The 25636-nt window shown below is 47.3% G+C and overlaps 1 protein-coding gene across 1 annotated transcript in view; it reads right to left on the bottom strand.

Moving 5' to 3' along the window:
• Positions 1–1999: 1999 nt before the first annotated feature.
• The window catches only part of LOC134343789 (uncharacterized), an 88634-nt gene continuing 64997 nt past the window's right edge, over positions 2000–25636 (bottom strand). The window contains exons 10-13 of the mRNA XM_063042522.1: positions 9831–9981; positions 6776–6987; positions 2818–2870; positions 2000–2440 (exon numbers count right to left, since the gene is read on the bottom strand). Coding sequence (XP_062898592.1) covers positions 2241–2440; positions 2818–2870; positions 6776–6987; positions 9831–9981 — 616 coding nt within the window. The 3' untranslated portion in view covers positions 2000–2240. The remainder of the gene's footprint in view (positions 2441–2817; positions 2871–6775; positions 6988–9830; positions 9982–25636) is intronic.

Here is a 25636-nt window from a genome sequence, read left to right as displayed (position 1 = left end):
GATGAGCTGTAAGGTGGCAGGTGAATCCAGGTGGGTACTGGAGGGGGAGGGAAGAGGATGAAGAAAGAAGCTGGGATATGATAGTTGGAAGAAGTAGGAATCTGATTGGGGAGAAGAGTAGACCGTGGAGGAAGGTGATAACGAAAGTGCAGCAGGGAGACGTGCTAGGCAGGTGAGAAGAGATAAACTGCCAGAGTGGGGAATTGAAGAAGAGGGAAGTACGGGTGGGGGAATATTACCAGGAATTGGAGAAATCAATGTTTGAAGGCTACCTTGAAGGGCTGTGAAGCGTTGCTTCTCCACTCCGAGGGCAGCCTCATTACAGCTGTAGAGGAAGTCATGGACTGATGTGTTGGAATGGGAATGGGAATGGGAATGGGGATAGGATTTCATATGGTTGGCCGCCGGGAAATTCCACTTTTGGCAGATGGAGCAGAGGTGTTCGACAAAGCGGTCCATCAGGAGCACCAGGCACGATAGACGACCCCAACAAATCCACGGCTGGTGTAGCATTTCTGCTGCATTTTCTCATCTCTTCCAGTTTGACACAGGGAGTTTGACCAAGCATTTCCGCGAATGCTGACTGGCCTCACTGTGGTCAGCATACGCGGATTGTATTTCCGGTTTCCAGTATCCGTCGCCTTCTCTCCAGGTCAGTGGTGATAACTATCTTTCACTTCTACCTTTCACTTTCACTTAGTAGTGGAAGGAAAGTATTCTGCCTGGAGGTCAGTGACTATTGGAGTGCCGCAAGGATCTGTCCTGGGACCCCTGCTCTTTGTGATTTTTATAAATGACCTGGATGAAGAGGTGGAAGGATGGGTGAGTGAGTTTGTGGATGACACGAAGATTGGAGGAGTTGTGGATGGAGCTGTAGGTTGTCGAAGGTTACAAAGGGATATAGACAGGATGCAGAGTTGGGCAGAGAAGTGGCAGATGGATTTCAATCTGGATAAGTGTGAGGTGATGCATTTTGGAAGGACAAACCAGAAAGCTGAGTACAGGGTTAATGGTTGGTTACTTAAGAGTGTGGATGAACAGAGGGACCTTGGGGTTCAAATCCATACATCCCTCAAGGTCACTGCACAGGTTGATAGGATAGTTAAGAAGGCCTATGGGATGCTAGGCTTCATTAATAGGGGGATTGAGTTCAAGAGTAGAGAGGTCATGTTGCAACTCTACAAATCCCTGGTGAGACCATGCTTAGAGTATTGTGTTCAGTTCTGGTCACCTCATTATAGAAAGGATGTGGAAGCTATGGAGAGGGTGCAGAGGAGATTTACCAGGATGTTGCCTGGATTGGAAAACAAGTTTTATGAGGCAAGGTCTTAGAGGAGACTTGATAGAGGTGTACAAGATTATGAGAGGCATAGATAGGGTGGATAGCCAGTACCTGTTTCCCAGGGCACAAATAGCAAACACCAGAGGGCATATGTACAAAGTTAAGGGAGGGAAGCTTAGGGGAGACATCAGGGGTAAGTTTTTTTTACACAGAGGGTTGTGGGTGCCTGGAATGACTTGCCAGGGATGGTGGTGGAGGCTAAAACATTAGGGGTATTTAAGAGCCTCTTGGACAGGCACATGGATGAAAGAAAAATAGAGGGTTACGGGGTAGTGTGGGTTTAGTACGTTTTTAAAAGAAACATATGGGTCAGCACAACATCGAAGGCTGAAGGGTCTTACGAGAGGGAGAGAAAGAGGAGAGATGGAATGGAATGGAGAGGACAGGAGAAGAGAGGAGGAATAGAATGGAGAGGAGAGGAGAGGAGATGAGAGGAGGAAAGGAGAGGAGAGGAGGAAAGGAGAGGAGAGGAGGAAAGGAGAGGAGAGGAGGAAAGGAGAGGAGAGGAGGAAAGGAGAGGAGAGGAGAGGAATGGAATTCCTCTCTACCTCTCTTCTGGCCGTCTACATCAGTCAGTGTTTGTCTCTCTCTAACACACACAGAACATCAGACACAGGAACACTGAACTTGTGATAAATTAGAATCTTTAATCTCCTGTGGTACACGTGCATAGGTATTGGGGGGGTATACCGGTCCGAAGAGGGTGCACAGGTGCGAGGGGGGTGTACGTGCGAGGGGGGTTGCACAGGTGTAGAGGGGTCTGCAGGAGCGAGGGGGGTGTACAGTTGTGAGGGAGTGTACATGCGAGGGGGGTGTACGGGTGATGTGACACGTGCAGCAGGGTGTGAGGCGTATTCAGATTCGGTGAGAAGGGTGATGGTGTGACTCAGGCTGAGGGTCAGCAGTAGGTGCCCACCAGTGAGTGCTCCAGGACAAAGTATTTCTGACCGGATCGCCGGAGGGTGAGGAGGCTGTGTGGAGGGAGCCGGTCAAGGGCCGAGGGGAAGGGGTTGAGGCTGACCTCTGACATGGGCAGCCTGATGACACGGCCTAGGGCAAAGGTCAGAGGTCGCAGTGGGAGGCGGGGCAGCTGCAGCTCTGTGGAACAGAGAGAGAGAGGAGTGGAGTTCATTGTCACACAGTAGAATACCTACATCACCCCCACTCAGTGACACCCACCTCCACCGTAACCAGTAATTCCCCAAACCACTGACCCTCCCCAACAGCGAGACCCACATCAACAAAAACTAGTAATTCCCCAAATCAGTGACCCTCCCCGACAGCGAGACCCTGTCCACCGTAACAAGTAATTCCCCAAACCAGTGACACCCTCACAGTGACCCTCCCTGACACCCAGACCCACGTCCACAGTAACCCCAACCCAGTGACCCTCCCACCTTGCAATGGGACCCAGTGGACATTGTTTGAACCCAGGGTGAGTGTCTTGAGCCCTCACCTCCAGGGTAAGTACTTACTCTGTGATGGCACTGCCTCCTGCGTCTCCCCCAGCCTCATGATGGGTCGGTGCCTGCAGAAGGGGAGAACAGCCTTGGTTGACTGAGGCCTACTGCGTGAGGAGGACTGCCATCCCAAGCTGGGACTGGTGAGGGCAGAATGGCCCGCGTCTGCTCCTGTGTCTGACAGTTTCATGGAATCTGCTGGAAGTTCTCAGCAGGTCAGGCAGCATGTGTGGTGGGAAGTGACTGTCAAAGTCCTGAGGACTGAGTTCTGCAGAATTCCTCCACAAGGCTGTTGTTGGGATGGAGAGGAAAGGTGGTGACCTTCAGTAACCCTCGGGAGTTGGGCTGACACACCAATGGGGAAGATGAGTCAGTACAGCAGGAGTTGTACACCCCACCCCACCCCACCAGCTCTCCCACAGGGACAGGCCATCAGAGGCAGAGTCATATAGGAGCTCCCCTTCCACCGTATTTCATCTGCCTGCACAGCATTTTCTCTGTGACTGTAACACTTCAATTCTACGCTGTTCCCGTTTACGCCAGGAGGTGCGGTAACGTAGCAGTGAACATTTCGCTTGATACCATCAGTGGCCCGTGCTGAACTCTGTCAGGAGTTTGTACGCTCTCCCCAGAACCATCCAGGTTTCCGCCCAAAGTCCCAAGACGTGTGGGTAAGGGTTAGTAAGTTGTGAGCGTGATGTGATGTGATGTGACACGTGCAGGCTGCCCCCAGCACACCCTCGGAATGTGGACAACACATTTCACTTTCTGTTACAATGTACATGTGAAAAATAAAAATAATCCTTAAATCTTCAAGTCTCTATATCTTCCTGTGTTTATGCCTGGGTGCACACAATGAAAGCTTTCACCGTATCTCAGTACACATCACAATAATAAACCTGCTATCAAGTGCTCATGGACATCCCCCCCCCCACTCCCGGATTTGGGAATACATCACCATTCTTTCACCATCACTGGGTCTGAACCCTGTAACTCCCCTCCCCACTAACACAGTGGGAGAACCTTCATCAGAAGGACTGTCGTGGGTCAAGGCTGTTCACCCTCCCTTAAGACATTGAACAGTCCAGGTGCAGGACCTTTGGTCCACAACGTTGTGCTGAATTAATTAAATTAGTAGTTAAAACCTAACTAATATAGAAACATAGAAAACCTACAGCACAATCCAGGCTCTTCGCCCCACAAAGTTGTACCAAGCATGTCCCTACCTTAAAAATTACTAGGCTTACCCATAGCCCTCTATTTTTCTAAGCTCCATGTACCTATCCAAAAGTCTCTTAAAAGATCCTATCGTATCCGCCTCCACCACCGTTGCCAGCAGCCCATTCCACGCACTCACCACTCTCTGCGTAAAAAAACTTACCCCTGACATTTCCTCTGTACCTACTCCCCAGCACCTTAAACCTGTGTCCTCCTGTGACAACCATTTCAGCCCTGGGAAAAAGCCTCTGACTATCCACACGATCAATGCCTCTCATCATCTTATACACCTCTATCAGGCCACCTCTCATCCTCCGTCGCTCCAAGGAGAAAAGGCCGAGTTCACTCAACCTATTCTCATAAGGCATGCTCCCCAATCCAGGCAACATCCTTGTAAATCTCCTCTGCACCCTTTCTATGCCTTCCAATTCCTTCCTGCACAGAGGCAACCAGAAATGAGCACAGTACTCCAAGTGGGGTCTGACCAGGGTCCTATGTAGCTGCAACATTTCCTCTCAGCTCCTAAATTCAATTCCATGATTGAGGAAGGCCAATACACCGTAAGTCTTCTAACTAAACGACACAATGTCCATATCCCACAATGGTCTGCATGCCTCAGGACCCACACCACCAGGTTCAGGAACAGGCTCTTGAACCAGAGGGGATAACTTCACTCACCCCAACACTGAACTGTTCCCACAACCCATGGGCTCACTTTCAAGGGCTCTCCATCTCATGTTCTCAATATTTATTACTTATTCATTTATTTTTTGTTTTTATCGTTTCTTTGTATTTACTGTGAATGCCCACAGGAAAATAAATCACAGGGTGACATACAGTATGTGTGATTTGATAAGAAATTGACTTTGAACTTTGTGCCTTAAACACCACAGCTGTATCTGTCTCCCTCACCATCTCGGACAGCACATTCCAGGCACCCACCACTCTCTGTATAAAAAAACTTGCCCCTCACATCTCCTTTGAAATGATTATAAGACACTTCAGCCCTGGGTAAAAGGTACTAGTCATATCTATGCCTCCAATAATCTTATAAACCTCTATCAGATCTCCCTCAGCCTCCATCACTCCAGAGAAAATAACCCAGGCTTGTCCAACCTCTCGTTTTAGCAGATCCAGCTGGTGTCTGGGCGAACCTCCTCTACACCCTGTCCAAAGCCCTCGACATTCTTCCTATAATGAGGTGACCATAACCATATGCAGTACTCCGATGAGGCCTAACCAGAGTTTTATAAAACGGCAGCATAGCTTCCTGACTTTGGGTCTCAGTGCTTCCACTAATAATGACACGCATGCTCTGTGCCTTCGTTATCATCTTATCAAACTATGCAGCCAATTTCAGGGAGCTGTGCACTTGCACCCCAAGGTCCATCTGCTCATTAACACTGTTGAAGGTCTTGCCACAAACTATGTACTTTCCTTTACATGTGATCTCCCAAAGTCAACAACTCACACTTGCCTGGATTAAACTCTTTCTGCCATTTCTCTGCCCATATCTGTAACTGATCTGTATCATTCTACAATCGTCTACACTGTCCTCACCACCAATCTTTGTATCGTCTGCAAGATTACCAACCCACCCATCCATATTTTCATCCAAGTCACTTACATACAATGCCTTGAAAATGTATTCAGCTCCCACAATTATTTCTCAGTTAAACTGATCAAAATCTCTGTTTGTAATACTTGTTTATGTGAACAAAGTGTTGGGGGCTGAATACGTCTGCGAGACACTGTGTATCACAAACAGCAGAATCCCTGCAGAACATCATTAGTCACAGACCTCAACCAGCATAAATCCTTTGATCAACACCCTCTTCTATTCTGCGGGCGAGCCAATTCTGCATCCAAACGGCCAATTCCCCATGGATCCCATGCATCGTCATCTTCTGGATGAAGCTCTCACGAGGGAACTTATCAAACACCTTAGAATCATAGAAAAGTACAGCACAGAAACAGGCACTTCAGCCCATCTGTTCTGTGCCAAGCCATTTAAACTGCCTACTCCCTTCGACCTGTACCGGGACCATAGCCCTCCATACCCCTACCATCCATGTACCTATCCAAACTTCTCTTAAACATTGAAATAGAGTTCACGTGTACCACTTGCACTAGCAGCTCGTTCCACACTCTCAAGACCTTCTGAGTGAAGAAGATTCCCCTCATGTCCCCCTTAAACTTCTCACCTTTCACACTTAACCCATGACCTCTGGTTGTAGTCCCACCCAACCTCAGTGGAAAAAGCCTGCTTGCACTTACCCGATCTACAGCTCTCATCATTTTGTATCCCTCTATCAAATCTCCCCTCAATCATCTACATCCCAAGAAAAAAGTCCTAACCTATTCAGTCTTTCCCTCCAAAATTTTCTCTGCACTCTTTCAATCTCAGTTACATCTTTCCTGTAGGCAGTTGAGCAAAACTGCACACAGTACTCCATATTAGGCCCCATCAGTATCTTAGACAATTTCAACATAACGTCCCATCTCATGTAGTCAAAATTTTGAGTTATGATGGCCAATGTGCCAAAAGCTTTCTTTACAACGCTATCTACGTGTGATGCCACTTTCAATGATTTATAGACCTGTATTCCCAGATCCCTTTGCTCCACCGCACTCCTCGGTGCCCTGCCATTCACTGTGTAACACCACCACTTATCACGAGATCCACAAGGCAAGAGGCAGCTCCTTGTGAAGGCCATCCCTCCTCCCTCACTACCCCCACGCAGAGACCGCTAACCTGGTGATCTTTGGCAGGAAGAGTACAGCGTTCCTGACATCCTGTCCCTCCTCCGGTTGCTGCTCGGACACCCTCAGTTCCTGCAGTGTCTGCTCCAGCTGCAGTTCACAGAAGTAGTTGACGGCCTCTATGGGACGCAGTGAGTCCAGGGAGCTGGGCGTCTGGGGTGCAGGCAGGCGCAGCACAGATGCCTTCCCTTGTCTCCGTCCCACCTGTTGACAGGATTGCAAGATATAGGATTAACTCAAACTGCCCCCACCCAGGCGAGGGGATGGTAAGGGCACAAGGGCTCTGCTGCAGTATTCACACTGCTCTGGCCATGCCTGTCGGGGTCAGCACTGGAGGAGATGGGCAGAGCGGCACGCAGCGTGTTCCCAGCGTTAAGAGATCTGGCAGCACCTTGGATGTGTTCCTAGGGAAGGAAGGGTGCATTAACACCATCCCTTCCACATTACCCACCCCATCAGACCAGAAACCCCATCCTTCCCACGTTACCCATCCCATCAGACCAGAAACCCCGTCCCTTCCCACGTTACCCATCCCATCAGACCAGAAACCCCATCCTTCCCATGTTACCCATCCCATCAGACCAGAAACCCCATCCTTCCCACGTTACCCATCCCATCAGACCAGAAAACGTATCCACTCCACATTACCCATCCCATCAGACCAGAAACACCATCCTTCCCATGTTACCCATCCCATCAGACCAGAAACCCCATCCTTCCCACGTTACCCATCCCATCAGACCAGAAACCCCATCCTTCCCACGTTACCCATCCCATCAGACCAGAAACCCCGTCCCTTCCCACGTTACCCATCCCATCAGACCAGAAACCCCATCCTTCCCATGTTACCCATCCCATCAGACCAGAAACCCCATCCTTCCCATGTTACCCATCCCATCAGACCAGAAACCCCATCCTTCCCACGTTACCCATCCAATCAGACCAGAAAACGTATCCACTCCACATTACCCATCCCATCAGACCAGAAACACCATCCTTCCCATGTTACCCATCCCATCAGACCAGAAACCCCATCCTTCCCACGTTACCCATCCCATCAGACCAGAAACCCCATCCTTCCCATGTTACCCATCCCATCAGACCAGAAACCCCATCCTTCCCACGTTACCCATCCCATCAGACCAGAAAACGTATCCACTCCACATTACCCATCCCATCAGACCAGAAACCCCATCCTTCCCACGTTACTCATCCCATCAGACCAGAAACCCCGTCCCTTCCATGTTACCCATCCCATCAGACCAGAAACACCATCCCTTCCACGTTACCCATCCCATCAGACCAGAAACCCCATCCTTCCCACGTTACCCATCCCAGCAGACCAGAAACACCGTCCTTTCCACGTTACCCATCCCATCAGACCAGAAACCCCATCCTTCCCATGTTACCCATCCCATCAGACCAGAAACACCATCCCTTCCACGTTACCCATCCCATCAGACCAGAAACCGTATCCACTCCACGTTAGCCATCCCATCAGACCAGAAACCCCATCCTTCCCACGTTACCCATCCCATCAGACCAGAAACCCCATCCTTCCCACGTTACCCATCCCATCAGACCAGAAACCCCATCCTTCCCACGTTACTCATCCCATCAGACCAGAAACCCCGTCCCTTCCATGTTACCCATCCCATCAGACCAGAAACACCATCCCTTCCACGTTACCCATCCCATCAGACCAGAAACCCCATCCTTCCCACGTTACCCATCCCATCAGACCAGAAACCCCATCCTTCGCACGTTACCCATCCCATCAGACCAGAAACCCCATCCTTCGCACGTTACCCATCCCATCAGACCAGAAACCCCATCCTTCCCACGTTACTCATCCCATCAGACCAGAAACCCCGTCCCTTCCATGTTACCCATCCCATCAGACCAGAAACACCATCCCTTCCACACTACCCATCCCATCAGACCAGAAACACCATCTCCTTCATGTTATCCCTCCCATTGGACCAGAAACAATCACACAGCTCTGTCAAACTTCAGCTGAGTTTATGTCATCTGCATAACTCCACATATGAACTGGTGCAATGAAAAACTTCCCCCCCGCAGCAACATCAAAACTGTCCAACGCATCACTGGCACCCTTCATCACCTGGGTAATGGGTAAAGGATAGATATACAGAAAGGTGCTGGAAAAAGGGCCAGTAACTTCATGAAGGTTCCTACCCACCCAGCATAGATGTTACCAGATCTGCTGAGTTCCCAGCATTTTGTCTCATGTTTGCAGCATCTGCAGGTTTTATGAGCAGCTCCACAACACACAGCTCCTCACAAATACCCGATAGTAACATGCCAGCCTATCCCCACCCTCGGACGTTACAACCGGTCGCTCACACCCACCCTCAGACGCCCCCGCCAGCCGGTCACACCCGCCCGCCCTTGGATGTCCCCACTGGCCAGTCACATCCACTATCAACAGACATCCCCACTGGTCAGTCACACCTACTCACGTACACCCCTCACACTCAATGCATCCTCACTGGTCTGTGACGCAAGACATAGGACATAGGGGCACAAATAGGCCATTCAGCCCATCGAGCCTGTTCTACCATTCCATCATAGCTGATTTATTATCCCTTTCCAACTCATTCTTCTGCCTCCTCCCGGCAATCTTTGACACCCTGACTAATCAAGAACATCTCAACCACCACTTTAAATATACCCGATGAATTGGCCTCTACAGCTGCCTGTGGCAAAGAATTCCACAGATTCACTATCCTCTGGCGAAAGAATTTCCTCCTCATCTCTGCACTAAATGGATAATTTTCTATTCTGAGGCTGTACCCTCTGGTCCGAGACTCCCCCACTATAGGAAACATCCTCTCCACAGCCACTGTATCCAATCCTTTTAATATTCTGCATGTTTCACCCACAGCAGACACACCATCAGTCAGTCACGCACACCCATGGACACCCCATCTGTCATTTGCTGCTCCCCATCCACCCACTCAGTCGTGGTCACCCCCACCATGCAGTCGCAGTCAACACTCCTTCATTAATTGTGAACCAGGTACCTTGAACTGTTGCATCCAATGGCGGAGCCAGGCTCGGCTGACTTTGCGAAGTTCCTGGCGGTCTCTATCTTCCCAAGAGCTCAGCTCCATCTCCAGGTAGTTGTGGGGGTCCTGCAGACCCAGCTCATCCAGAATGGCTCTGACGGTGGTTCTGGAAAACAGGCGGACCTTGGGGGTTCAGCTCATTAGGGCAATGGACAACCTCTCTCCTGGTTCAGTTGTCCCTGGCCAGTCACAGCTCAGATGCTGAACCCACAAAGGCACCACCCCTACCTCTCGGTTCCCAGCACAATACCGCCTGAGCACACTCTCTCCTCCAATGTAAAAGAGAGTCCTGTCTTCCTCTCTCTGCTGCTGATGAATCATGGCTAAAATCCTGTAAACACCTCCTTCGCTCCCTGCTCCTTATCACAGTAGCTTCGTCCACCCCTCCTGGATCTCCACAGATGCTCCTGGCCCATCGACTTCCATAAGACCATAAGATACACGTGCAGAGTTAGGCCATTTGACCCATCTCCACCCAGTCTTCTGCCTTCTCCTCTTATCCCTTCATACCCTGAACAATCAAGAATCTATCATCCTCTGCCATAAATACATATACAGACATGGCTTCCACAGCTGCCTGTGGCAAGGAATTCCACAGTTTAACCTCCCTCCGGCTAAAGAAATTTCTCCTTTCTAAAAGGATGCCCCTCTATTCTGAGGCTATGTCCTCTGATCTTAGTCATCCCCACCATAGGAAACATCCTCTCCACAACCACTCTATCAAAGCCTTGCATAGTTCAATAGGTTTCAATGAGGTCACCACTCATTCTTCTGAATTCTGGTGAATACAGGCCCAGAACCATCAAATGCTCTTCGTATGACAGGCCATTCAATCCTGGGATCATTTTCGTGAACCCCACTCTCTAGTTTCAGCATATCCTTTCCAAGATAAGGGGCCCAAACCAGCTTACAAACTCCAAGTGAGATCTCACCAGTGCTTTATAAAGTCTCAACATTACATCCTTGCTTTTATATTCTAGTCCTCTTGAAACAAATGCTAACATTGCATTTGCCTTCCTCACCACCAACTCAAACTGCAAATTAAACTTTAGGGAATCCTGCGCAGGGACTCCCAAATTCCTTTGCACCTCAGTTATTGTATTTCCTCTCCATTTAGAAAACAGTTAGCCTTTTCATTTCCTCTACCAAAGTGCATGACCATACACTTCTCAACACTATATTCCATCTGCCACTTCTTTGCCCATTTCCTAATCCATCCAAGTCCTCCTGTAGCATCTCTACTTCCTCAAAACTATCTGCTGCTCCACCTATCATCAAATCATCTGCAAACTTTGCAACAAAGCCATTAAATCCATTATCCAAATCATTGACATATAACGTAAAAAGAATTGGACCCAACACAGACCCCTGTGGAACACAACTATTCACCAGCAGCCAACCAGAAAAGGCTTCACTCACAACACGCTGGAGGAACTCAGCAGGTCGGGCAGCATCCCTTTGTTCCCACTCTTTGCCTCCTGCCAATCAGCCACTACTTTATCCATGTTCGAATCTTTCCTATAATACTATGGGTTCATAACTTGTTAAGCAGCCTCATGTGTGGTACCTTGTCAAAGGTCTTCTGAAAATCCAAGTACACAACATCAACCGATTCTCCTTTGTCTATCCTGCTTCTTATTTCTTCAAAGATTTCAGACTTATCAGACAAGATTTTCTCTTGAGGAAACGATGCTGAATACAATCTATTTTATCATGTGCCTCTAAGTATCCTGAGACCTCATCCTTAATAATCAACTCCAACATCTTCCCAACCACTGAGGTCAGACTAACTGGCCTATAGTTTCCTGTCTTATGCCTCTCTTCCTTCTTGATGAGTGGAGTGAAATATGCAATTTTCAGTCTTCTGAAACCATTCCAGAATCTGGTGATTCTTGAAATATCATTACTAATGCCTCCACAATCTCTTCAGCCACCTCTTTCAGAACCCTGGGATGTGGACCATCTGGTCTAGGTGACTTATTGAACTGCAGACCTTTCAGTTTCCCAAGAACCTTCTCTCTAGTTATGGTAACTTCACATACTTCATGCCCCCGACACCTGGAATTTCCACCATAATGCTAGCCTCTTCCACCGTGACAACTGAAGCAAAATACTAAATTCAGTTCGTCCACCCTTTCCTTGTTCTCTCCAGCATCATTTTCAAGTGGTCCAATATCCACTCTTGCCTCTCTTTTACACTTTATATATCTGAAAAACTTTTTGTATCCTCTTTAACATTATTGGCCAACTTACTTTTGTATTCCACCTTTACCTTCTTAATGACTTTTTCGGTGCTTTCTGTTGGTTTTTAAAAGCGTCCCAATCCTCTAACTTCCCACTAATTTTTGCTCTATTATATGCCCTCTTTTTGGCTTTTATGTTTGCTTTGATTTCTCTTGTTAGCCCTGCTTGTGGCATCTTTCCTTTAGAATACTTCTTCCTCTTTGGGATGTATATATCCTGTGTCTTCCAAATTGCTTCCAGAAACTCCACCCAATGCTGCTGTGCCATCATCCTTGCCAGTGTTCTTTTCCAATCAATTCTGGCTAACTCCTTTCTCATGCCTCTGCAATTCCCTTTTCTCCACTGTAATACTGATACATCTGACTTGAGCTTCACCTTCTTAACTTTCAGGGTTAATTTGCTCATATTATGATCACTTACCCCTAAGGGTTCTTTTACCTTAAGCTCTCTAATCAATTCTGGTTCATTGTACAATGCCCAATCCAAAATAGCTGATTCCCCAGTGGGCTCAACCACAAGCTGCTCCAAAAAGCTATCTAAGCAACACACATCAAAGTTGCTGGTGAACACAACAGGCCAGGCGGCATCTCTAGGAAGAGGTACAGTCGACGTTTCAGGCCGAGACCTTTCGTCAGGACGTATGACCTCCATCTTGCTGAGTCACAGCAACAACTCATGGATACCTCCTCTTATTTACCCCTCGATCATGACCCCAGTGAGAAGCACCAGGCCATTGTCAGTCCTGACGAAGGGTCTCGGCCTGAAACGTCGACTGTACCTCTTCCTAGAGATGCTGCCTGGCCTGCTGCTTTCACCAACAACTTTTATGTGTGTTGCTTGAAATTCCAGCGTCTGCAGATTTCCTTGTGTTTGCGTCCAAAAAGCTATCTCATAGGCATGCTAGAAATTCCCCCTCCTGTAATCCAGCACCATCCTGATTATCCCAATCTACCTGCATATTGAATTCCCCCATGACTATTGTAATATTGCCCCTTTGGTATGCATTTTCTATCTCCCATTGTAATTTGTAGACCACATCTTTACTACTGTTTGGGGGTCTGTATACAATTCTTTTTTTCTAGATTAGATTATGAGGACACGCAATCCTCTTTTATTGTCATTTAGTAATGCATGCATTAAGAAATGATACAATATTTCCTCCGGTGTGATATCACAAAACACAGGACAGACCAAGACTGAAAGAACTAACAAAACCACATAATTATAACATATAGTTACAACAGTGCAACAATACCATAACTTGATGAAGAAGTCCATGAGCACAGTAAAGTTCAAAGTTTCTCAAATGTCCCACATCTCACGCAGACGGGAGAAGGAAGAAAAACTCTCCCTGCCATACCCGACCACGGTCCGACTCTGAGTCATCCGAAAACTTCGAGCTCTGATCAGCTCTCCAACACCGAGTACTGAGCGCCATCTCTGTCCGAACGATTCAACCTCAGCCTCGGTCACCAATAGCAGGCAAAGCCAGAGGTTTTGAGGCCTACCCTCCAAAAGTTTCCCAACCACGCAATAACGACAGCAGCGAACGAGCGTTTCAAAAATTTCTCCAGGTGTTCCTTTGTGCTTTCACGTCCGTCTCCATCAAATCAGAATTGTCCACGGCCCCTATTTAACAGATACGATATCATTTTTCACCGGAGGGCTGCGCACGCGCAGGTGCGCTGCTCTCTCTCCTCCTGCCAAGTACTTCCTTAGCTCTATCCACAATGATTCTACACATTCCGAACCTATGTCAACTCTTTCTAATGACCTGATTTCGAATCACAATCAGGTTTATTATCACTGGCATGTGCTGTTATATGTTGGGGCGTGGCCAAATGGTTAAGGTGTCGGTCTACTGATCTGAAGGTCGCCAGTTCAAGCCTCAGCTGAGTGTTGTGTCCTTGAACAAGGCACTAAACCACACATTGCTCTGCGACGACACCGGTGCCAAGCTGTATTGGCCCTAGTGCCCTTTCCTTGGGCAACACTGGTGGCATAGAGAGGGGAGATTTACAGCATGGGCAACTGCCGGTCTTCCATACTACCTTGCCTATGCCTGCGCCCTGGAAACCTTCCAAGGTGCAAATCCATGGTCTCACGAGACTAACGGACACCTATATGTGTTGTGAAATGTGTTAACTTAGCAGCAGCAGTTCAATGCAATACATAATATAGAAGAAAAAAATACATAAATAAAATAAATAAATAAACCAATTACAGTCGTTGTGGTTATCCCTTGAGGTTGAGGATGAGGGTCTTCGTTCCATAGATCTATTTATGGGCTCTCAAGTGGCTTATGAGTCCAATCTTGGCTTTGAAAGCTCTTCCGCATTCAGGACAGGTAGTTCCAGATGGCAGATCGGGCTTTGGTTGTTGTTGCCTCTCTTCCCATTTTCTTCTCTTTTCTTCTAATTCTGCACATCTGTTGGCTTTGAAAGTTGCTGTTCCTTCTCGGATGACGGCTTGCCAGAGTTTCCTGTCCTTGGCATTGGTTTCCCAATTGTTGATGTCAATGTTCCATTTCTTCATGTTGGCTTTTAAGACGTCTTTGAATCTCTTCTGTTGTCCGCCTCTTTTACGTTTGTCTTCTTTAAGCTGGGAGTAGAAGATTTGTTTCGGCAGACGTTCGTCTTTCATCTGAACAACATGACCGCTCCATCTTAGTTGGTTCTTGATGACGTAGGCTTCAATGCTTGTTATTTTTGCTTCATTTAGCACACTGACGTTGGTTCTTCTATCTTCCCAGCTGATATTTAAGGTGTTTCAAAGACAGCGTTGATGGAACTTTTCAAGTGCCTTCAGATGTCGTCGGTATGTTGTCCAGGTTTCTGATGCATACAGGAGCGTTGGGATTACCACTGCTTTGTACACTAACATTTTGGTGTCTGTTTGGATGTCACAATCATGAAAGACTCTTGTTTGGAGATATCCAAAAGCTGTTCCAGCGCATTTAAGACAATGTTGGATCTCGTCATTAAGGTCAACATTGGAGGAGAGGTGACTTCCAAGATATGGAAGTGGTCCACGTTTTCCAGGGTTGTTTCGCCAAGTTGAATTGATGGTTCTATCCAATTTGTCTCAATTGGTGATGGTTGGTAGATGATCTGAATCTTCTTGGAATTGATGGTAAGTCCAAGTTTCGTGTATGCACGGTTGAAGGCAGTCATAATCTGTTGTAGGTGGTTTTCTGAAAGAGCTGCAACACTGTTGTCATCTGCGTATTGGAACTCGATGAGGGAACTTGTGGATGTCTTCGTTTTGGATTTGAGATGGGCAAGATTGAAAAGTCTGCCATCTGTTCTGTAGACAATTTTGATTCTTGGGGGTAGGTCATCCTTGATAATGTGGATGATTGTCGCAATGAAGATGGTGAACAAAGTTGGGGCAATCACTCATCCCTGTTTTACTCCTGATCTAACTTGAAAAGTCTCACAGTTACTGCTGCTGACCATGACTGTGGCAAGCATGCCATCGTGGAGGAGTCTCAGGATTCAAATGTACTTTTCAGGGCATCCATAGGTGGATAGGACATCCCGTAGGAGTTCCCTTGATACCGAGTCGAAGGCTTTGGCGAGGTCGATAAATGCCATGTACAAAGTTTGAAGTTGTTCACGACATTTTTCTTGTAGTTGTCACATTGTGAAGATCGTGTCAATTGCTCCACGTGATGGTCTAAAACCGGCTTGTGTCTCCGGAAGGATCTTCTTGGCTAAAGGCTTGAGCCGGTTGTTCAGAATGTGGGTGAGGATCTTTCCTGCTGTTGCTAACAGAGAAATTCCACGATAGTTTCCGCATTCGGATCAATTGCCTTTCCTTTTGTGGATAGTAATGATTACTGAGTTTCTAAAGTCTGCTGGTATGTCTTCATTTATCCAGATCTTGATGAGAAGTTGATGCAGTTGATAATGAAGCGGGTTAACTCCAATTTTGTAGCCCTCGGCTGGTATTCCATCGAGTCCAGCGGCCTTGCTGTTTTTCCAGGTTTTGATGGCTTCCTCGACTTCTTTAAGTGTTTTGCTTTAGGAGTCATCAATGGGCTGCTTTGGAATGTTGTTAATCACATTCCTGTCAAATGAGACAGTTTGGTTTAGAAGACCTTCAAAGTGCTCCCTCCATCTAGAATTGATGTCAGCATTGCTCTTCAGGATGGTTGAACCATCTTTGCTTTTGAGAGGGGCTTGACCGTGAGCTTTAGTTGCGTTGAAAAAGCCTCGAGTGTCGTTGGCGTCTGCTAGTCGTTGGATTTCCTGAGCTTTCTTCCTCCACCATTGGTTTTTCAAGTTTCGGGTGCTCTTCTGGACTGCAGCCTTGCATTCCTGATAGTGTTTCCTTTTGGTAGCCGGTTGCTGGTCATTTTGTAAGGTAATGAAAGCTTTTCTCTTTTCGTCGATGAGTTGTTGGAGTAGTTTGTCGTTATCATCGAACCAATCCTGATGTTTTTTCGTCTTGAACCCAATTGTTTCTTTGCAGGAGGTGATGATAGCGTTCTTCAGTTGATTCCAGTGTTCTTCTACAGATAGTGGGATTTGTTGAGGCAGTTGTTCTTGAAGATTTTGTTGGAACTTCTGTACATGGTTGATGTCTTGAAGGATGTTAACATTGAATTTCTTAATAGTGTTCTGATTTTGGTGTTTCCTTTTGGGCCGAATCTTCATTCTCATGGTGGACGAGATGAGCCGATGGTCTGTCCAGCACTTGACAGCACCAGTAACAGCTCTTCTTATCAGTACATCTTATTGGTCCCGAGATCATACGATGATGTAGTCGATGAGGTGACAGTGTTTGGAGCGTGGATGCTGCCAGGAGACTTTGTGCCTGTTTTTCTGGCTAAATAGGGTGTTTGTAATCACCAGGTTGTGTTCAGCACATTTGGTGAGGAGGAGTGTTCCATTGGCGCTGACCTTGCCAACTCCTTCCTTGCCTATTATTCCAGAGCCTATGATCTTTCCCGACTCTAGCATTGAAGTCTCCCAAGAGAATGATCTTGTCGTTGTTGGGAACAGAGGAAAGAACATGGTCAAGTTGGGCATAGAAGTTCATCTTTACTTCATCTTCAGCATCCAGAGTTGGAGCATAGGCGCTGATGATGGTGGCGTGTTGGTTCTTGACAAGTTGGATTCACAGAGCCATGAGACATTTGTTGATTCCCAGTGGTTGCTCTGTCAGCTTCTGAAGTAGGCTGTTTCCGATGGCAAAACCTACTCCATGGATCCTCGGTTGTTCAGGATCAACTTCTTTCCAGAAAAAGGTGTATTGACCTTGATCTTCCTTTAGTTGCCCTTCTCCAGCTCTGTGGGTCTCACTCAGAGCAACAATGTCAAAGCTGAATTTTTGGAGTTCCCGGACAACAAAGGCAGTTCTCCTCTCTGGTCGGTCTGAGTTTGGGTTATCCATCAGAGTTCGTATATTCCAGGTTCCAAATTTCATAGTTTCACTTCTCGATGTTTTTCGACCACATGATGGTGATCCCTCTGGACGCAGCTTTCCAGACAGGATGGGGTGAAGCAGACTATTTTTAGGGTACCTTTTCTAGCCCCTTCCCAGTTCAGAGTGAGCAGAGTGGATCCTAAATAGGGCTGCTCAGACGTGAATACTGCTACCGAACAACTTTCCTGCTTCTGTCCAAAAGTTGAGCGACTGAATCAAGTATTCACCGCTTTCCTGCCAGTTCTTGACTAGGAGCTTCCAGCCATCACATTGCCTGCTCCGTCGCCCTCCCCCGATCGCCAAAAGACTTGAAGAAGTGGCCCACAGAACGAAGACACCTGTGCGTGTATTTGTTTAACGCGTACCTGTTGTTACACTCCAAGAAGCACGCGATACTTCACAAATCAACCGATTCCAGTGGGTAGTGTCCAAAGCTTTAATGACCATTTAGAAATCGGATGGCAGAAGGGAAGGAGCTGTTCCTGAATCACTGAGTGTGTGCCTTCAGGCTCCTGTACCTCCTACCTGATGGTAACAGTGAGAAAAGGACATGACATATCTCGCTCCTGTACGCCCTCAAGTCACTTTTTATCGTCATTTCGACCATAACTGCTGGTACAGTACACAGTAAAAATGAGACAACGTTTTTCAGGACCATGGTACTACATGAAACAATACAAAAACTACACTAGACTACAGACCTACCCTGGTCTTGTCTCTGTCTGAGATTCTAGCAACAATGATTGTATCATCAGCGAATTGATAGATGGTATTTAAGCTATGCCTAGCCACACAATCATGGGAATAGAGAGAGTAGAGCAGTGGGCTAAGCATACACCCGAGGTGCGCCAGTGTTGATTGTCAGCAATGAGGATATGTTATCACCAATCCGCACAGATTGTGGTCTTCCGGTTAGGAAGTTGAGGATCCAATTGCAGAGGGAGGTACAGAGGCCCAGGTTCTGTAACTTCTCAATCAGGATTGTGAGAATGATGGTATTAAATGCTGAGCTATAGTTGATGAACAACATCCTGACATAGGTGTTTGTGTTGTCCAGGTGGTCTAAGGCCGTGTAGAGAGCCATTGAGATTGCATTTGCCGTTGACCTACTGTGGCGATAGGCAAATTGCAATGGGTCCAGGTCCTTGCTGAGGCAGGAGTTCAGTCTAGTCGTGACCAACCTCTCAAAGCATTTCATCACTGTAGATGTGAGTGCTACCAGGCGATGGTCATTAAGGCAGCTCACATTATTCTTCTTAGGCACTGGCGTAATTGTTGCCTTTTTGAAGCAAGTGGGAACTTCTGCCCATAGCAGTGAGAAGTTGAAAATGTCCTTGAGTACTCTCACCAGTTAGATGGCACAAGCTTTCAGAGCCTTACCAGGTACTCCTTCAGGACCTTCTGCCTTGCGAGGGTTCACTGTCTTTAAACATAGTCTGACATTGGCCTCTGAGATAGAGATCACAGGGTCATCAGGTGCAGCAGGGATCTTCACAGCTGTAGTTATATTCTTCCTTTCAAAGCGGGCACAGAAGGTGTTAAGTTCATCTGGTAGTGAAGCATCGCTGTCATTCATGCTATTTCATTTTTGACCAACAGAGCAATACCCTGCCTTCCTGCCTGTCCTTTTGATACAATGTGTATCCTTGGACATTAAACTCCCAGCTATAATCTTTCAGCCATGATTCCGTGATGCCTACAACATCATACCTGCCAATCTGTAACTGTGCTACAAGTTCTGGTACAAGTACTGGTGGCCGATTAGGAAAAGGGGAGGTGCAACGAGACCTGGGTGTCATTATACACCAGTCATTGAAAGTGGGCATGCAGGTACAGCAGGCGGTGAAAAAGGTGAATGGTATGCTGGCATTTATAGCGAGAGGATTCGAGTACAGGAGCAGGGAGGTACTACTGCATTTGTACAAGGCCTTGGTGAGACCACACCTGGAGTATTGTGTGCAGTTTTGGTCCCCTAATCTGAGGAAAGACATCCTTGCCATAGAGGGAGTACAAAGAAGGTTCACCAGATTGATTCCTGGGATGGCAGGACTTTCATATGAAGAAAGACTGGATGAACTAGGCTTATACTCGTTGGAATTTAGAAGATTGAGGGAGGATCTGATTGAAACGTATAAAATCCTAAAGGGATTGGACAGGCTAGATGCAGGAAGATTGTTCCCGATGTTGGGGAAGTCCAGAACGAGGGGCCACAGTTTGAGGATAGAGGGGAAGCCTTTTTGGACCGAGATTAGGAAAAACTTCTTCACACAGAGAGTGGTGAATCTGTGGAATTCTCTGCCACAGGAAACAGTTGAGGCCAGTTCATTGGCTATGTTTAAGAGGGAGTTAGATATGGCCCTTGTGGCTACGGGGGTCAGGGGGTATGGAGGGAAGGCTGGGGTGGGGTTCTGAGTTGGATGATCAGCCATGATCATAATAAATGGCGGTGCAGGCTCGAAGGGCCAAATGGCCTACTCCTGCACCTATTTTCTATGTTTCATCTACCTTATTCCGTATACTGTGCGCATTCAAATAGAACAGTTCTATTCCCAGTTCTGTATTCACTCTTTTACATTGCAACTCATCCTGTTGACTGCAATTTTGCCCTATCAACAGCCTCTCCTCAGTACATATTGCCTCTGTTTGCAAACCAGCCACCTCACCTTCAGCACTATCACCCACCTTTCCTACGATACTTCTTGCATACAGAGCTCAGCGGGACACTAGTTGTACTATGCTGAGTCCTTTGATTCCCAACTTTGTCTGAGGTCTGACCAACATCTGCCTCCACAACCTCTCTACAAACTGTTCTGGCGTTCTGGTTCCCATCCCTTGTGATTCTAGATTAAGAGCATAAGTTATGTGAGCAGAATTAGCCCATTTGCCTATCAAGTCTGCTCCACCATTTACTGTGGCAGCTGTGGAGGGAAAATCCTGCCTGACGAAGGAAAGGCCTCCACAGCTGCCTTCTCTCTAGTTATGGTAACTTGACACACTTCATGACCCCTGACACTTGGAACTTCTACCGTACTGCTAGTGTCTTCCAACATGAAGATAGATGTAAAATACTTATTCAGTCCATCCACCATTTTGTTGTCCCCCATTACTACCTCTCCAACATCATCTTCCAGCAGTCCGATATCCACTCTCTCCTCTTTTTTACACTTTATGTGAAGAAAGTTTAGGTATCCTCTTTAATATTATTGGCTAGCATATTTTCGTATTCCATCTTTACCTTCTTAATGACTCCTTTAGTTGCCTTCTGTTGGTTTTTAAAAGCTTCCCAATCCTCTAACTTCCCATTAATCTTTGCTCTATTATATGCCCTCTCTTTGGCTTTGACTTCTGTTGTTAACCATAGTTGTGTCATCTTTCCTTCAGAATACTTCTTCCTCTTTGGGTTGTTAAAAACCCCAACGTGCAGTATTAACAAACCTTCCCTCTAGGATATTTGTCTCCCTCCAGTTCAGGTGCAAACCATCCCTTCTGGACAGATCCCACCTTCCCTGGAAGAGACCCACTGATCGAAAAATCTTATGCCCTTCCTCCTGCACCAAACCCTTAGCCATGTATTGAACTACCCTGCCTGACATCGCTACTGTTCTACTGAGCAGATACAGGAAAGAGAAAACAAAATCTTAACCTTGAGCTTTTCTCTGACTGCAGCCTCTCTTTGCTGAAGCCTAAAGCCTCAGGATCACCACTCTGACGATGGCTGCTGTGCGTGCCCCTGCCTTTCTTTAATTTGCCCAGACTCCAAGTGATCGCTGGTCAAAGCTCTTTATCACTGTAGCGACCCTCTGCTGCCTCCAGCAGATCATTTGTTGCTCCAGGTTTCTGCATCTTCAGTCTTCTGCCCTTCCTCAGTCTCTGTCTGCTCCATTTCCGAGCCCAAAAGTCATGGCTCCAACATTGGCAGCCTTAGCTTTCTCTCTTTCTCCCTCCATGGGCACAGTAACAGACTTTTCTGGTCCGATGAGCCTGTGCTGCCCAATCACCAATTACTGTCTTTGGACTGTGCGCACAGCTGGGCACCTGAAGAAAAAGCATGTGGTCATGGGGAGGATGTACAGACAGCGACAGAATTGACCCCGGTCACTGCGCTGTAAAGTGAAGTGCTAAACACTACACTACTGTCCTCCCTAAGCCCTGGAATTCCCTCTGTACAGCCCTTCCCTCCTCGACTCAACTTTGGTCACCTGTCCCATCTGAGTGATAATCGCTCTGAGAAATCACTTGCCCAAGAGGGGTTGAGTACACAGTGAAAGACGCCCCCCCCCCCCGCCCGACCAACTCCCTGTACCTCCCCACCTTCAGGCCTAGGGTAGACATGTCCCACTGTGGACAGGACCAAAAATATTGGAGCCCGTTCCTACTCAAGCTGCCCTATGGTTGATAGGAAAAGAGGAGCCCAGAACCTGGAGAGGAACTCAGCAGGTCAGGCAGCATAGAAGGAGAGGAATAAACAGCCAATGTCTTGGGCTGAGACCCTTCATCAGAACCGGAAAGGAAGGGGGAAGAAGCCAAAATGAGGTGGCGGAGGGGAAGGAGAACAAGATGGTAGGTGATAGGTAAGACCAGGTGAGGGTGAAGGTTGGTGGGTGGGGAGAACGGGTGAGGTTGAAGTAAAAAAGACTAGGAGCTGATTGGTGGAAGAGGTGAAGGGCAGAAGATGAGGAACCTGGTGGGAGAGGACAGTGGACCAGGGGAGAAAGGGAAGGAGGTGGAGAAACAAAGGGAGCTGAGGGGAAGAGAAGTGGTGAGAGGGGAGCAGAATGGAGAAAAGAGGGGAGGAGGGAGAGGGGAGAGATTTAGAGAAATAGAGATCGTGTCATCAGGTTGTACCCGTGAGGCAGCTGCCACGGTCCTTAAGATCACAGCATCCTCTTTCACTTGCCCTAGAAACCTCTGCAGTCAACGATCTGCTGGAGCAGACTGACCCAGCACCACAGCTGAGCATGCGGCCTCTAAATACTCACAGCGTTCTACCTGAAACATCTCCATCGATTCACAGAGATTGGCCCCATGAGTATGTCCCATTTTTCCCTCATCTCTCTTTCCTATCCATGCATCTGTCCAAGTGTATTTAGAAAACATAGAAAACATAGAAAATAGGTGCAGGAGTAGGCCATTCGGCCCTTCGAGCCTGCACCGCCATTTATTATGATCATGGCTGATCATCCAACTCAGAACCCAGCCTTCCCTCCATACCCTCTGACCCCTGTAGCCACAAGGGCCATATCTAACTTCCTTTTAAACATAGCTAATGAACTGGCCTCAACAGTCTGCTGTGGCAGAGAATTCCACAGATTCACCACTCTCTGTGTGAAGAAGTTTTTCCTAATCTCGGTCCTAAAAGGCTTCCCCTCTATCCTCAAACTGTGACCCCTCGTTCTGGACATCCCCAACATCGGGAACAATCTTCCCGCATCTAGCCTGTCCAATCCCTTTAGGATCTTATACGTTTCAATCAGATCCCCCCTCAATCTTCTAAATTCCAACGAGTACAAGCCCAGTTCATCCAGTCTTTCTTCATATGAAAGACCTGCCATCCCAGGAATCAATCTGGTGAACCTTCTTTGTACTCCCTCTATGGCAAAGATGTCTTTCCTCAGATTAGGGGACCAAAACTGCACACAATACTCCAGGTGTGGTCTCACCAAGGCCTTGTACAACTGCAGTAGTACCTCCCTGCTCCTGTACTCGAATCCTCTCGCTATAAATGCCAGCATACCGTTCGCCTTTTTCACCGCCTGCTGTACCTGCATGCCCACTTTCAATGACTGGTGTATAATGACACCCAGGTCTCGTTGCACCTCCCCTTTTCCTAATCGGCCACCATTCAGATAATAATCTGTTTTCCTATTTTTGCCACCAAAGTGGATAACTTCACATTTATCCACATTAAATTGCATCTGCCATGAGTTTGCCCACTCACCCAACCTATCCAAGTCACCCTGCATCCTCTTAGCATCCTCCTCACTGCTAACACTGCCACCCAGCTTCGTGTCATCCGCAAACTTGGAGATGCTGCATTTAATTCCCTCATCCAAGTCATTAATATATATTGTAAACAACTGGGGTCCCAGCACTGAGCCTTGCGGTACCCCACTAGTCACTGCCTGCCATTGTGAAAAGGTCCCGTTTATTCCCACTCTTTGCTTCCTGTCTGCTAACCAATTCTCCACCCACACCAATACCTTACCCCCAATACCGTGTGCTTTAAGTTTGCACACTAATCTCCTGTGTGGGACCTTGTCAAAAGCCTTTTGAAAATCCAAATATACCACATCCACTGGTTCTCCCCTATCCACTCGACTAGTTACATTCTCAAAAAATTCTATGAGATTCGTCAGACATGATTTTCCTTTCACAAATCCATGCTGACTTTGTCCGATCATTTCACCGCTTTCCAAATGTGCTGTTATCACATCCTTGATAACTGACTCCAGCAGTTTCCCCACCACCGACGTTAGGCTAACCGGCCTATAATTCCCCGGTTTCTCTCTCCCTCCTTTTTTAAAAAGTGGGGTTACATTAGCCACCCTCCAATCCTCAGGAACTAGTCCAGAATCTAACGAGTTTTGAAAAATTATCACTAATGCATCCACTATTTCTTGGGCTACTTCCTTAAGCACTCTAGGATGCAGACCATCTGGCCCTGGGGATTTATCTGCCTTCAATCCCTTCAATTTACCTAACACCACTTCCCTACTAACATGTATTTCGCTCAGTTCCTCCATCTCACTGGACCCTCTGTCCCTTACTATTTCTGGAAGATTATTTATGTCCTCCTTAGTGAAGACAGAACCAAAGTAATTATTCAATTGGTCTGCCATGTCCTTGCTCCCCATAATCAATTCACCTGTAATCAATTTGAAATGTTATTCTATAAGAATCATCTCAGGAGTGAAAGATGAGGAGAGTTTGATGGCTCCGGGCCTGTACACACTGGAGTTTAGAAGAATGAGGGAGGATCTCAGTGAAACCTGTCAAATATTGAACGGCCTGGATGGAGTGGACATGGAGAGGATGTTTCCATTAGTGAGGGAGTCTAGCCATAGTCGGCAGAGGAGAAGGAGTAAAATGGAGGTGAGGAGAAATTTCTTTAGCCAGAGGGTGGTGAGTCTGTGGAATTCATTACTACAGATGACTGTGAAGGCCATGTCATTGAGTATATTTAAAGAGGAGGTTGATAAGTTCTCGACTAGTAAGGGCGTTCAAGGTTACAGGGAGAAGGCGGGAGAATGAGGACTGAGGGGGACAATAAATCAGCCATGATGGAATGACAGAGCAAACTCAATGGGCCGAATGCCATAATTCTGTTCTTATGTTTTATAGCCTCAACCACTTCCTCTGGCAACTGGTTCCATACTCTCACCACTCTCTGTCTGAAGAAGTTGCCTCTCAGGATGCTTCTAAATCTTTGCCCTCTCACCATACATCCACATCCTGTACTTTTAGACTTCTTTAACCTGGGGAAAAGACCGCGACCATCCACAGTATCTACGTCCTTCATTGTGTATTTGGGTTGGCACAGTAACATAGCTGTTAGCATCATGCTATTCCAGTACAAGCGACCCAGGTTTAATTCATGCTTCTGTCTGCAAGGAGTTTGTACGTTCTCCCCGTGACTGCGTGGGTTTCCTCCGGGTGCCCTGGTTTCCTCCCACAGTCCAAGGACATACCGGTTTGAAGGTTAATTGCTCACACGGGGGTATCTGGGCAGTGTGGCTCGCTGGTCCAGAGGGGCCAGGTACCATGGTGTATTCCCAAAAGATGAGAGTTTATAAACCTTTATAAACCCATCCTTTCCGATTTTAGCTCCCCTACCCTGGGGAAAAGACTGTGACCTTATCTCTGCCCTTTATAAGGTCACTCTTCAGCCTCCTTCACTCGAGGGAAACCAGTCCCAGCCTGTCCAATCTCTCCTTACAACTCAGTCCCGGGAAAATCCTGGTGAATCTTCCCTGCCCCCTCTCCAGCTCAGTGACACAATACTCCGCTCTCTCACCAACAGCTCAGGCAGCTCTGTACACTTCACTTGTAAACAGTGGAAACGGCGACAGACAGGGAAGATTGAG

The sequence above is a fragment of the Mobula hypostoma genome, chromosome 3 (genome assembly GCF_963921235.1).
Source record: "Mobula hypostoma chromosome 3, sMobHyp1.1, whole genome shotgun sequence".
NCBI classification, from domain to species: domain Eukaryota; kingdom Metazoa; phylum Chordata; class Chondrichthyes; order Myliobatiformes; family Myliobatidae; genus Mobula; species Mobula hypostoma.
This window is presented reverse-complemented; position numbering and strand designations above follow the sequence as displayed.